The sequence below is a fragment of the Strix uralensis genome, chromosome 22 (genome assembly GCF_047716275.1).
Source record: "Strix uralensis isolate ZFMK-TIS-50842 chromosome 22, bStrUra1, whole genome shotgun sequence".
In the NCBI taxonomy this organism is placed as follows: Eukaryota; Metazoa; Chordata; class Aves; order Strigiformes; family Strigidae; genus Strix; species Strix uralensis.
In genome coordinates, this window is record NC_133993.1 from 10,856,126 (window position 1) to 10,870,291 (window position 14,166).

The 14,166-nt window shown below is 40.4% G+C and overlaps 1 protein-coding gene across 2 annotated transcripts; it reads right to left on the reverse strand.

The window, feature by feature from the left end:
* Positions 1-2,973: 2,973 nt before the first annotated feature.
* KRT222 (keratin 222) lies at positions 2,974-10,871 on the reverse strand. 2 transcript variants are annotated; one of them, XM_074892138.1, is made up of 6 exons: positions 10,755-10,871; positions 8,548-8,676; positions 7,602-7,822; positions 6,532-6,608; positions 6,243-6,348; positions 2,974-4,900 (listed from the first exon to the last, which is right to left on the reverse strand). In XM_074892138.1, exons 1-6 carry the CDS (start codon positions 10,848-10,850, stop codon positions 4,687-4,689), a joined length of 843 nt encoding a protein of 280 aa, XP_074748239.1. In that variant the 5' UTR covers positions 10,851-10,871; the 3' UTR covers positions 2,974-4,686. The 2 variants fall into 2 exon arrangements, with proteins under 2 accessions (XP_074748239.1, XP_074748241.1); XM_074892140.1 differs by having other exon boundaries at positions 10,675-10,870.
* Between the last annotated feature and the right edge of the window lie 3,295 nt (positions 10,872-14,166).

The following is a 14,166-nucleotide window of genomic DNA, read 5'->3' on the forward strand; positions in this document are numbered from 1 at the left end:
GCCGCTACCGGGAAGGAGGCGCCGCCTCCCCCGCGGCCGGGGGGTGTTACCGGTGTTCCCGAAGCATCGTGCGGGCCCGGCTGCCTCCACCCGGCCTCGCTGTCTCCGGCACCGGGCTCGTCCCCTCCGCCCCGCGGCAGCGAGGGGATTATGCGGGCGGGAAACCGCCCGCCTTCACGTCCCTCTCAGCACTTTCCACGGGGAGACTAACCCGCCTCCCGCCCAGCCGGCTCCCCGCCGGGCAGCCCTGGTCGTTGTTCCCCTGCCCGTCGCGGCCCGGTCGGGGGGAGCGGCCGCGGTGTCTCCCGGTGGCGAATCTGCGGCGGGGAACAAGCAGGCGGGGGGAGGCCGCTGGCGCCTCGCGCCCGCCGCCGTTTGGCGCCTTTTTCCCTCAGAGGGAGCGCGCGGCGCCGCCCTTGCTCCCGCGGAAACGCTGCGGTGGAGCGTCCGCGCCCGAATAAGTCCCGTAAAGGCGGGCGGTAGAGTCAGGGGAACAGTCCTGGCAGGGCTGGGGAACCCTTCGCGTCGAGTGTGCAGGGCGGTGCTGAAATGGCGGCTGGGGAAGGGCAACGCCTCCAAAAGAGGTTGAGCGGGAGCAGGATGCGGCCTTCGGTCTGGTCGTGCTGAGGAAAGGCGGGAAGGTGTGAGGAGGAGCGGGCGCCATCAGAGGTGGGTCAGCCCCTGGGGGGAAGGAAGGCTGGTCAGACGGGTTACCGGGGAGACCCGAGGTTATAAATCTGTGTAGATGGTAATTTTGAATTAAATCAGACTGACCAACTCAAACACCACAGAGAATTATAAATTAAAGAGTACACTGGGAGCAGTGGAATCGGCTAGAACAATTTCTCGCAGAAATTTGTGAAGGTGTCACGGAGGTAAAAAGCTTGCAAATGTAAAACACTCTGTGGCTCTGAGTGTGTGAGGAAGATGAAGAATTCAGACCTCAGCATTCAGTGTAGGAGTCTATAGTTCTTTATACAGTGAAAATTGTTCAAGTGACTGATTTAAAAATGAAAACGTAAAGCTTGGCATCGAAATGCTGTCATGTGGCTCATAAGATAAATTTCTAGACATCCATAAAGGAGGATTTTGGTGGATCTGGTGACTGGCAGCTGAAGGAAAGCCAAACAGTGAATGTTCATGACAAGGTGGTGGAAATACCTGATTTTTTGAACAGAAAAGGATGGATGATACCTACCTAACCCAAAAGGACAGCAGAAGGGGAAACGAAGAAAAACTGACTGAATATGATACCAGCTTGCTGCAAGTTAGACCCATTTATTCTTGATGCCTACAGTTTGTCTAGCCCAGTTTGCTTTTGTTCTTAAACGAGCGCATTTTTACAAAGATGAGAACTCTGCCCTCATCTGCCCGCAGTGGCACTGTTTTAATTAGCAACAGTTTCCTAAGGTTTGTAATGAGGACGTATATTCATTGGAAAGTAGGTTGCAACAGTGAAACCCATTTTTACCTCAGATGTTTGCAGGTATTAGATGGCAGTAGCTCAGCTGATCTGAATTTAATTAGTAGCACAGAAGTGAAGAATGCTTTGCCATATTATCAAACTTCAGTGTTATGTTTTTTAATTCAGCTTTAAAGTGACCTAAAATCAGGGTGAGATATTCTTGTGAATACTTCTTTTTCCTGTGCTGATGTGGAGTTCACACTGACACTAGTGGAAGTTCGAGTAGTTTATGAACGAAAGAGTAAGCTCATTACATTTGAAGAGATGGAATTTGTGAATAATGCAAAAGATACATATGTACTGTAAGGGGAGAAAATGTAGTTAAAACCAGGATGCACACTTGAACCAGGTCTAGATTAGCAGCAATTATTCATGCAGCTATTGAAGTCAGTGTCGGGGAGCCCCACATGAAGAAAATAGCCTTGAACAGGAGGAGTAGGCTGCCTGCAGAATGTCACGTGTTAACAAAAACAGCTATTAAACTGCAGTGTCTTTTTTTTTTTTGCCTTAGAGCATCAAGTTTTGTGATCATAAAACAGTATAACTGGGTTTGTGCCAGTTGTTTCAAACTTCAGACGGGAGCTGAGCGGTTGAGTCTGGTGTCAAACAATGGCAACTTCTGTAGGAGGAATAAATTTCTCATCGCAGGACAGCACAGGATGAGCTTGTGCTGTCACTGGGGTCAGGGTGATGGCTTCAGAAACCGTCAGGTCAGGCCATTATACGGATGAAATAACGTATGAGTAAGGTCAGCATTTTTTTCTAGTTACTCAATATCCCAGACAATGTTTACTATAGATACATGGTAATTTTTCTCTCCTAAAATAATATGGAGGTTGTATTGCAAGGCGAAGTCAGGTATGTGTTCTGTACCATGCTGGATGAGGTTTCTATCATTAGGGAAGAAAAAATGTAGAGTTATGCTAGAGAAGATAATACCCCGAGAAGTACCATAGGTTGGAGAATAAGCCAAACACCCTGTGGTTAAAGAAAAAAATGTGCCTGTAAGATTATTCCATTACTGTTTACTGTAGAGATGGCAGCACCTTCCATGCAGTTGTGTAGTAATTTTCATAAGCCTATACAAGCTCCTCCTGCATGAGAAAGTTTGCCTAAGCAGTTTTAAGGGTATATGTATTAAGCTAAGTTTCTGTTACATATTTGCTATTTATCTTCGCCTGTCAGCTTCTCTTTTAGATTGTAAACTTGTGGCAGATGCAGTCTTCTGTTCTTTCTTGTGTGCTACTCAGAACAAAGGACGTTAGATCTAGTCAGCGTTGCTGGATTTACCAGAAAAAGAGTAATTTTTTAGCAGGAGGACACTCAAATGTTATGATAGAGATTCTTAGTGAGTTTGTGTCTTTCTTATTGTAGAGGAGATCTTAGAAAACACTTGGTTGCAGTGCTACAGATTTTCTCTTATCTACAACTTCTCTTTTGTATTTCTCTGTTACGTCTTTCTTTTTAAGGTAAACACATTAAAACTCACAAAATATGCATGGGCAAACTCAATTTTCATACTTTTTTATTGTAGTACTATCATTTACTTTGGTAAATTCGTATCCCTGTTTAAAGTGCCTTAAAGCAATTAAAACTTAGTTTAATTCAAGTATTGTAAAATGTACAGAGTATAAGCACAAAAAAAGCTGCATAGTGAAAATACTAGAGCAGGCTAATACATTCAGGATGCCAAATACTCAAGTATTAACAACACCAGATCAGTATTAAGGTTAATGATAGTTAGCCGGCTTCATACAGTAGATACAGAACTGTGGGCACTATAAATGCATTGTTCTCACCATTGACAAAAGATAGAAGCGTAACGTAAACACGGAAAGAATTTGTAGTATCAGTTTTTGTAACACATGCCGTAAGTAATAAGGCAAATACTGACTCTTAAATTAATCTTTACATGCTGCTGTGAATCCAGGAAATACGGTACGTGGTTTTTCTAGATTCTGAGCTCCTGCAATCCCAGTGATTTTGGCGAGAGTTCGTGACATCCACACCTCTTAAAAATCCTCATAAATGATCATTCTTATATTAATACAATTTTGTTTGAATTTTTGTTTGAAATTTGTCTCATGTTATAAAGAAGTTTGTCTGAATTTGTATTTCTGTTTTTTCTGTGTACTGATGCAAGATCATCTATTGTACTTTGTATTTGCCCGTAGCTACTCTGAGTAGCACTGGGGGATACTTAATGGGTATGGTAGAATTTTACTTTGAATATGTAGCCCTTATTTTGTCCATTTAATTTGAAGGAATAATAGTTGTACCCTGGTATAATAGTGACTTCTTATGTGCACTAGATCAAGAGCATAACTTACTTATAATATTTGTCAGACGAGGAATTTGTTGAAGATATTTTAATTCACATTGTTATAATAAACAAAATTCATTAAATACCAGCACTAAAATGGTTGGTTGACACATTTGAACAATTGAAGCGTATAATTTTTCTTGCTATGGCTAAGAAAGTTGTAGTACATGTGGACACATAAGAGAATGATTGATTTTCAGTGGAAATTCCTGCTTCAAAATCAGTGGAACAATATGGCTAAAGTATTCTTTGTTCGTAACAACACTTTTAAAAAATGTGTGTATAATTATGTAAGGGAAAGACATCTTTGCTCAGCTGTTGCCTAAAAAAATTAATTTAAAAATACCAGCCACTTTTAAAAGAAGATTCTTTGTTAATAGTTTGTGTATTTTAAGAGCATCTTTGTATGCAATTTTTGCTGTTAGAAAGTGTTATTTTAAAATATATTTCAAGAAGTATGACAGTTGTGATATAAATTATTACAAGGATTCATCAGTCATTTCATATATGCAATATTGGATAATTAAGAGAATGAAATATGCGTTTCTCATTTCCAGAAGGAGAAAAAAAATTCTCTTCTACAAAAGCAGAATATGTCAAAGTATAAAGTTACAGTTTAATTTTTGTCGTATTTGGTGAAATTCTACAAAACAACAACAATAATGACAAAATTAAAGGGCTGCACCCAGAGTATAAAACTAGTAGAAGTTAGGTTTCTTGGAATCTTACCTCCCTTGCTCTTCTCCCTTTCTTTTAAAAGACCTGTATGTTTTTATTGTATTAATTAAAGTACTTAGTAAGATTTTGTAGTTGTAGCAAGACAGCAGGCCGTGTAAGTCCATCTACAGTATATTTCCAGAGCCTGTTGGAGATGAACTTTGGGTTAATTTGCTGTAGGTTAAGGTTTGATAGAAGGAATACTGCAAGATCTCCTCATTACCAGCCTGACTTCAATGTCAGGAAGAGTTTTCTTTTTAGTGTGCAAACATCCTTCATCCATTGCTGCTAGGTGCAGATCAAAGCGCAATGAAACTGATTTTTTCCTTAAGCGAGGGTTGTCCTTAAAGAAAGAACCTTCCCATTCTTTAATAACTTCATCCACTTTTTCTGTCCTGAAACAATAAAGCAAATGTATTGATGATCCCTTAGGCAGTATGAATTATCTACTTTCAGGACCGCTTTTAAAACGTAGAGAGAAATTGCATGATAAAGAGTCAAGTTATTCTAGATGGGTACTGAGACACTATAATTTTTCTTTTTTTTCACAGACTCATTCTCCAGAAAGCTAAATAAAGGGTGAGGGTTCATTATATTCTTGTTTTTGTACTTTTAAGTAGACATGGATACAACACCACTGTTCCAAACACATCAGGCAGTTTGTTTCCAAGGAGAAAGTTTGGAATCCAAGCTCAAAAACTTTGCAAGAAACCTCTCTACTAGAATGGGCAGGACAGAATTCCTGCATCTCAAAGCCTTCAAAACAGGGAGCAAAAAATCTCGTTCAGATCCAAACCTCAGAATGTAGTTATACACTAAATTAAAAAAGAAAAAAAGGACAGAAGTAAAATATGGAGAATCAAACCCCCAGCTGATTCAATAATATTTAGGCACCCAAATGCTATCGATTTAATCTTTTATGTGTCAGGATCCAGATCTAAAAGTCCGACTCGGGGGGGCTTACTCAGGCAGAGCAAACTGTACCCAGCGAGTAGCCCCGTGCAAATGTGAGTGACTGTCAGATGAGCAACGCTCGTGTATGAAGATAAGCTTCAAGTATGGCATGTCTGTGGTGGACCATATGATGGCATTCATTTTTAATCCAAATTTCTACATGCTTTCAACAGCTGATTGCAGTTAAGTATTAGTGTACCGTGTCACACACAATTTGTTTTAAATGTAACAAATGCTAGTCTACAAAAGAGCTTAAAGAGCATGAGGCAATCCAATACTATTAAAGTAATTAAGGTGAATAGTATATACTACCAGACTTTCACATGTCCACTCAGGAGCCAAGCTCTCCGTTCCCTGTTCGGTAATTGGTGAAACGTAGGAGTTTCCAAATAGCAAGTTAGAGCAGCCAAGCCTGAATTTGTGTGCATAAATATGCCCCAGGGGGACTGTGCAAACATGGTATGGGCTCTTTTGCTTTCAACCTTAACTGCATGAATTATTCATAGTTTCATTCTTAGCAGAAATAGAAATTACAAATCAGAAGCATCATCATGATATTGCTAGCTTAGGAAGTAAATGCTAATAAAAAGAACTTTTAACATTTAATATATTGTTAAAATCTGCCATTCAATATATCTTCAAGAACTATCACTGTTCTGGAGCTTCTTGGCTGTATGGGCATGATGTAACAGATACTAAAGAAAGGAAAACTCAAAGCTACTGACATGTAATGGCCACCATTTACTTTCAGCTGTTACTCTGTTAAAATCATGTTTAACTTACTGTACAGTGCCATGAGCTTCAGCGCTTTCCTTCGTAATATTTCCATCGAGGATTGCTTGTTTTGTCATCAGTTCCACCTTCTCAGTTTCATCCTTCTTTACACCATCTGTAAAAGAAAATGCAGCTGTAGTAGGTATGCAGAAGAGTAAGGTCAGGACACAGGACCTGGAGGTATTTTTCCTCCTGCTGCATTGGGTGAAGATCCTTTCATAATATCCAGTAATTTGTCAGTAGTTAGGAACCTCCTTTAGGGCCATAATCCTCTAAGGGGAAGTGTCTAAAAACTCACTTGAAGGCAGCGTAAAGGCAATCTTGCTAGTGGTAGGCCTTTTGTCATCCTTCTGGTCAGGTATAGGGCAACGAAACCTGCAAAAATAAAAACTATTACAGTCATCTAATAATACTAAATTACTTTAATCCAAAACTTACTAGAAGTTCTGTTTGATTGTAGTAACTATTTGTTAGGATTTCTCATTCTGAGTATAGAACTGGAGAAAGTTACTGAAAATATCTGTGCAATGTCATCATTATTTTTGGACAGTTTTTAGTCGGTTTGTGTGTGCTAGGAAGAATTCTTTATTTTTATCAGTACTGAATTGTATGCATTTTCACAGAGTTAGAAGCATTAAGTGTGAAACTGACTCCCCTGTCTGGAATCTTCTTACTCAAGGCCAGAAACTCCACATTTTCCGTAGAGGGCTGAGGGAGGCAACGTTCCACTGAAAGACTTCAGAATCGCGTGCCTGGTTTGGCGACCGCACCAGTGCTGAGTGCAAGATGTGGTGTTTTGCCTTTTCCTTACCCTCCTTGTTGACATTTGTATAGCTGCCTCTCTCATGTCTGCATCTCAAAATACGGGGGGTTTGTGTGCCAGGGAAAGGGCAGACATGAAGAGTTACAGCCAAGGCAAATGTCACTGGAAGCACATTCTTAAACAGCACCCTCGTGTGCCGTACTGCACTTCGAACGGCGCGGAGCAGCGTGAGCTCCCCGTGCAAACGGCCGTCTGTCATGGGGGGAACGTGAGCTCCTCTCCCACAGCTTCACACGTGTGGATTTGCTTCATCAATGGTCTGAGACAAACCGAACCCACGCTGGGCACTAACGGGATACAGCGTCTACACCCACATGCCGTGCCCGAGTGAGGACGTGGTAAGCTGTGTTAGCTGCCGTGCGTCGTGGAGGTACCCTGAGCTCCAGAAAGTGTGGAATCGGTGAAGTTACAATGAAACCATTTCTAAGGATTTTATACTGAAAGTTTTTAATGATTGGTTCGTGTATTTACAGTTCTGATGATTATTTCAAAGAGTTCTGAAACGGAAGATAAATTTGAATGCTTTTTCTCTAAACAACAAGTACCTGTTCTCTTCTTGCTCAAGCAGACTGCGGTATGTGGCTATCTCCTCCTCCAGTTTCATCCTGGTGTTCAGGAGAATTTCATGCTCTCGAAGCTGCTTCCCAATCCCTCTTCTCACTTCCAGTAGCTCTTTCTCTAAGCATTCAATCTCAGCTTCTAAATTTTGGAGCTGCATGTGGTACTGCTGCTCTGTGGCACGCAATGAACGTTCCAAACCCTTTTCCTGTGAAATTTAACTCATATTTTAAGATTTGGAAAGTATGTGTAAAGATGTTAGACATACTTCTCATTAACAATCAGTGTATTTTTACATCAGTTCTTTTAAGAATATTCTTTAGGAACAGGAGTAAAGCTTTCAAGATAATACTTTTGCTGAGAAATTTTCCAGTAAAATCTGTAATAATTTAAGATAGGATAAAAAAATGCAGCCTTCTGTTGTACCAGCAATCCACTACCATTGATTTTACAGATCTCTGATTTTACCTGTATGGTTAAAATGACATCCAGCTCAGTGCTGTATGAAAACTGAGCGGTCTGTGTGCTCTTGTAGCTTGTCTATATTACTGAGTTCAGTAAATTGCTGACATATTTTATCATGAATGAATTGATAAATTTGGTCCACACGTTCAAAAAAAGTTATAAACCTGATGTGAATTGGTTAGGCAGAATGACCAGGAACTTGATGAGGGGGTATCATGCAAATATGTGTTTGGCAGGCATGAAAACATAAAAACGTGTATGTTGAATGGCAGATCCTGAATCAAAACATGCGATACTCTCGAATGTGAGCAAATGGCTGGTTCGTGCTTGTTGGCCAGTGCTCTGTGTGATGAGCTGGAAGTCCACTGTGCACTTCTCTGTGTGTTGTATTTCTGCTGTATCGTGGCAGATTCAAGAAGAAGATTTATTTTTTCCAGGAGATTTCAAGTTTCATTTTACGATGCTTACCACAGCATGGAGAGATTCAATTTCGATCTGCATATGGTGCCACTGCCGTCTTGCTTCACAGAGTTCTGCTCTGGCCGCCTTTAGTGCTTCTGCATCTTTGTCCATTCTTTTAATTGTAGCTTCTTCTAGCTACAGGGGATATAAACAAGATACCAATATTTAAAAAACATTCAAATGATGAAGATAAAATGGATACATTAAAAATATCTAGTTGGAATTTTTTGAGAGTCATATAAATTTGTTAAAGCTAATGGTGATGAGTTAATATTTTATGTACCGTGTAGACGGGAAGCCCTTATCCTGCTGATGGGAAGTAGTTGGCTGCATCTTTATCCCTAACGTACTTGTAGAGGAATCCCCATATAAGTTAACGAGTTTTATTGAGACCTTACTCACCTCTAAAGTAAATTGTCTTAACTTCATGGAAATTAGAGGAATTGCAGTCAGTTCAAGCTTCCAGGTTTGAATAAGGTTCTTTGGTTTTAATGTATTTTTGATTTCTGAGAACAGCTTTATAGAGAGGGAGCCCTTCTGAGAGGCTGCGTGAATATATCACAATTAACAATTACTGTAATTATGGTTTTGCCTCATCTAGTCATTGACTAGGTTTCAGATTGTCATTTGAGAGCAAGTACCTCCATTCATTTAAATATGAATAGCATCTTTATTCACATCTAGAACTTTTCCTTGTCCTCTAAGGACAGGTTATTTAAGATTTACCTATTATAGGAACAAAAAAGTCGGATGTTCTCTGAGTATATGCTGTCACCCGTGTTAAATGTGACAACTCAGTAGTGACATGCCTGTTCTAAGCTTAATCCTGATCTAAAATATTACCTAAATTATTATTTGACATAATTTGCTACCCTGAAGCTTATTCTTAGAAAAAAAAATAGTCAAACACTGTATTATGTTTGCAAGAAAATGTGGGTGTTTGCTTTTTTTTATCCTATTAAGAGAAGTTTTTTTTAAGCCAATCCTGAGAGTGTGGGAGGTCATTTGAGATTTGGGCTCATCTTTGATTCAGATAATATGTTCATGCATTTAACTTCCAGAATGATTGTCTTGCTTATGAAAGTTATTTTTCCTTTTTTGTTCTGAGTTTTACTGCAAGTGGCCATAAGCCAAGATGCCATAAGCACTTGAAACCATACATGCCCTTTTGCATATTTTACTGCTTTATGTAGCTTCTTATGACACCATCACTCTAAGAAAACTAACTCTTCAGGTCTTATGAAGCAAGTAAAATAAGTTTCTTTTTTCCCCCCATAACATACTGACCTGTGGGAATTTTACCATGCCATCCACAAGTGAACACTCAATATTCTTTGCTAACCCTTTTTTGCCTGGGTACTGCAGAATTTATGTGACAGGATTATGTCCATATCCACTGGCTGCTTTGTGCCAAACACAAATATAAACTTGGCTTAACTATCTAGTTCATAGCTGCTGTGTGTCACTGAATTACTGTGTAGATCAGCCAGATTGCAGCAGTAGTCTGGCCTGTGGTTAAAATAAACCTCCAAAATTTCTGCAATACATAAGAAGTACAAGGTGATAGAATACCTAATTTTCATCCTGAATTTCTTGACATTTGATGGCCAAAGATTGTTTTGGCATTTTGTTTCAAAGTTCAGTTGGGTTTAGAGATGTTTTGTATGTAAATCTATGATAGTAGCATTGGGTGTTGATAACGTTTAATCAATCTGTATGAAAGAACAAATTCTATTTGCTGAAGCGTATAACGTAGTTTTACTGTGAACAACATAAAATAGCTCCTGAAAAGGTACAGTTTTCTTTAATACAGGTGCTAAAAATGGTAAAGCTTTCTGTATCTAAATGGATTCTTTACATTGCCTTTGATTTTCAAGATTCTCTTTTCCTCTGGGAGAACTGAATGGTGCTAGAGGTTACCACGTTACAGCATATGTCATCATTTTTTAAATCACAACAATATCACTGTTGCAGGAACAGAAAAACATCCAGATGAATTACACAGCATTCGTTTAGTGTGAATTTCATACCCTGAACAAAATCTATTTCCGTATCCTCTAGTTCTCATCTTACTGCAGTAAAATCAAAATCCCTTCCCCAGTAATATGCTGCATTGAAAAGGAAATACTGTACCTCACAGAGGCTGAGGGAGGAACTGTATAGACAGGGATTGTCGCCTTATCGGGAAGGTGTGCGCTCTGTGAAGCCATTACCTGGGTCCTCGCCGAGATGATGCTCTTTATCTGATCGCTGGTGAGGAGCGTCTCGCACGCTGCCCTGATCTCCCGGAGGAGCCGGGGCAGGTCCATTCTCCTCCCATCCTCGCCCGGGCCGGCCGCGCAGTGCCGGAGCGGAGCGAGGGGCCGCGGGCAGCGCCTCTGCCGCGGGGAGAGCGGGGGCAGCCGGGCGGCTGTTAAAGCTGCAGCGCTCCATTTCGGGGGGGCGCTGGAAGGTCAGAGGCTTGCCATCGCTCTGAACGCAGGGCTAATAAAGCAACGTCTGGCGCTTTCACAGCGATTCGAATGTTGATTCCGAAATTATGTGCTGAAACTATACACAACGCCTTTACGTTTTTGTGACAGTGTGGCCGGGTGTTTTTAGAACCTCAAAAACGTGAGGTTGAGCGAGAAAAGGACAAAATTGCAGCTGCCCAGCTTGCGAGTGGAAGGGCAGAGGGAGGGGAGCAGCTTCCCGCAGTCCCCCAGTGCCGGCGGCAGGGCTGCTGCAACGCGCTGCACCGGGCAGGGGCGCAGCGTGGGGCAGGGTCTTCAGGGAGCAGGCACTGGCTCCTTGAAGGTTGCTGGGACTCGGCGGGGCGAAGCCTCAGGTGCCTGACGTGATCTAGTGCTCAGGACAGGCCCCTTTTGAAAAAGAGCTGGGCTCCTGGACATCCTCTCACCCAGCAACATTTCGGTGTTTTTATGGGCAGGAGCACAGAAGGCAGGAGAGAACCAGCACTAGGGGTGAGGAATGCTTGTGCACCTCGTGCCAGGGGCCTGGCTCCTCTCCTGCACAGTGCAAAGTCCTGGTGAGTTAACGCTTCAAGCGTGGCTAGCTGCTGCCAGAAAAGTGTCTGCTTTGTCTCTGAAGGCGTTTACAGTACCTCTGCCACGTGTCGGTGTGTTCAGTTCACAGAATATGCAGATTATATCAGATTCTGACACCTTTCCTGACAGCTGCCAGGGAGGTAGAAAGTACAGATTGTCTGCTGTGCTGTATTTTGTGCAAACAGTTCTTCAGTTCCTGGCTCACTGTAGCTGCTGTATGATCCCAGTGATCTTGTCTGCTAAGGACAGCTCTTACCCATCTTCCAAAGTGTTTTCAGTAACGCACAATACCACATATTTAGTAAAGAAGTTTGTGAGGTAGAATGCATTTTCACACTCCAAATAAGAATATACATCAATAAAATGAGAAAAGAAGGCGGTAAACTTTTGTAAGACACTCATCTTTTTAGAAGTCAGAGTATTATACCACTTAAAAGTTTCCTTGTGTGCATAAGGCTTCCTTGTTCTTGGCTCTGCCCGCTGGCACATCTAAAAGGATCCTGTGTTCTGTTTTTATTTTTCTTAGCTGGCTGTTTTTCAGCTGACCTGGACTGAGATGAGAATGTTTTGTTGTACAGCATCTTTTCTACAAGTGTCTTAATTATTCTAGTTTTCTGTATTTCTAAAACCAAAATATTGACAGTGTTTTTCATTGATGTTATGAGAACAGTCACGTAATAAAAGTATTAGGAATCCATCAAACAAGCATAAGATACCTTAGGACATTATAAACAATAGGAAGAGCCTATGTATTTAAGCAAATAAGAACTTGAAATGTAATTTAAAATCTTCCTTTTTCTTTACATTGCAATACCGACGGTTTACAGCTTGCTTTCAGTTCCCTGGCACTCAGGCAGTCAAGGCTGTCTAGTGTCCGGAAATGAATCCAGAAATGTGCAAGTTTGAAATACAATGTCGAGGCCTCCAGCGATATTGGATTTGGTCCCACAGACAAAACTTTATACATCAACCAGCATTTATGGATGAATCTTCACATTACCAGGAGCTAAACATTTGCCAGTTGATACAATTTTTAAAAGCTTTTTAAAAGAAATTAGCACTAATGCTTTCTTTTTCTGTCTTTTTTTAGACGTGTAGAGGGAACATCTGGCTATGAGATCCCTGAAGACTAAAGGTAGGTAGGTGTAAGAAATTGTATCTTTGGATTTATGTAATTTTGAATTCTAGTTACTTTCAATGTTCATATTTTATTACAGATGTTGGATTTTAGTTAACTTTATAGTTCAGATACTGTGCAACAATTATTTGGATTCTGTGATACAGTATAACGCCATAGTGATTGCGAGCTGCTTTGGTTTGCCACTGTTGCTTTCTCACAAGGCAATAGCTAGAGTGGTTTCTAGATGTTACATACATCAAAACTGCACCCTAGGCAGTTCTGAGTCATCTTTTAGATCGTAATATTAAATTCAGGATTAATGTGTATGTAGGTAAACTACATGATTATGCAGTGGAGATCTACATTGAATCATGTAGGGAATAATGATTTCACAGCAATCGCACTTGCAGTCCTTGAGGTATGTACATTATTTCATATATCTTTATATTCAATTACTCTGCAAGTATAAATGTCTTTGGAAGAAGAGGGACATATTTTTCTCAAAATGGAGTTGCTGTCAATGATAGGGAAGATGATATGGTTTCAGGTTTTCCACATATGAAAAAAAAATTATGGATTGGAAAGAAAGATGATGAATGCTGTCCTGTCTTAGGAAGAGGAAAAATTTCCTTCAGTCTATAATGTTAATATTTCTCTATAGTGGTACTCTTGGTAGTCATGCCCAGGTACATAAACAACCTCAATTTGTCTATTTCTGATATCATTAATTTATATTGTAATTATTTTAATTAAAAATAATGTTGTCTGCAACAGTAAAAAATATTACTGAAATACATCGCATGTAATAAGATTCTTTTATTTATCAGCACTGCTTTTAAAGGGTGAAAAAGAGGAGGTACACTTGTGTTCCATGCTTTTAGAAAAGAAATTACTTCTTAAACTGTTGAAGATGGTGCATTTACTCAAGAGGTTCTCGAGTTCTTCCCTCTCTGTACTGGCATATATAGGAGATTCTTCTATTTCCTTTCTGTGCGTTGTTTATCACAGTGCCTTTTCTTTAACTGACTGGATTTTAGATGTTGCAATTCGACTATGCTGATTTGGTTCTTTGATTATTGTTTTATTTACCCCGGCTTTTATTGCTTTGAAGCAGGAAGCAGAAACAATGCGAGTAGTGGGTTTTACAAAAGGCAGAATGGAAGCACAGCATGGAATCTGTGCTCCCATTAAACTGCGCGTTTGGGTCAAACGTTTAAGGGATGTGATTGAATGTGCAGAACATCTGGATTCTAGAGACACGGTAATACACGTGTAAGAGGTCACTGTAACTTCCTCGTCTTATCTGAGAATTACACAAATATCGCCAACGTTTTGGCTCAAGAACAAAGGCTTAGGTGTAAATTGTAAGGGGATTGTATTTTGTTTCACAGTTTTGTTTTGGATGAGATTCCTTTAAACAGTTCCCTTGAGCTGGTCAGCTGGGTGCCAAATTCTGGA

Coding starts and splice junctions, on each gene's coding strand:
- KRT222 (XM_074892138.1), bottom strand. CDS start 10,850: ATGGACCTGCCCCGGCTCCTCCGGGAGATCAGGGCAGCGTGCGAGACG. Junction 6,349..6,531: donor TGCCTTTACGCTGCCTTCAA/GTGAGTTTTTAG, acceptor TTTCTTTTACAG/ATGGTGTAAAGAAGGATGAA. Junction 4,901..6,242: donor GAAGCTCATGGCACTGTACA/GTAAGTTAAACA, acceptor TTATTGTTTCAG/GACAGAAAAAGTGGATGAAG.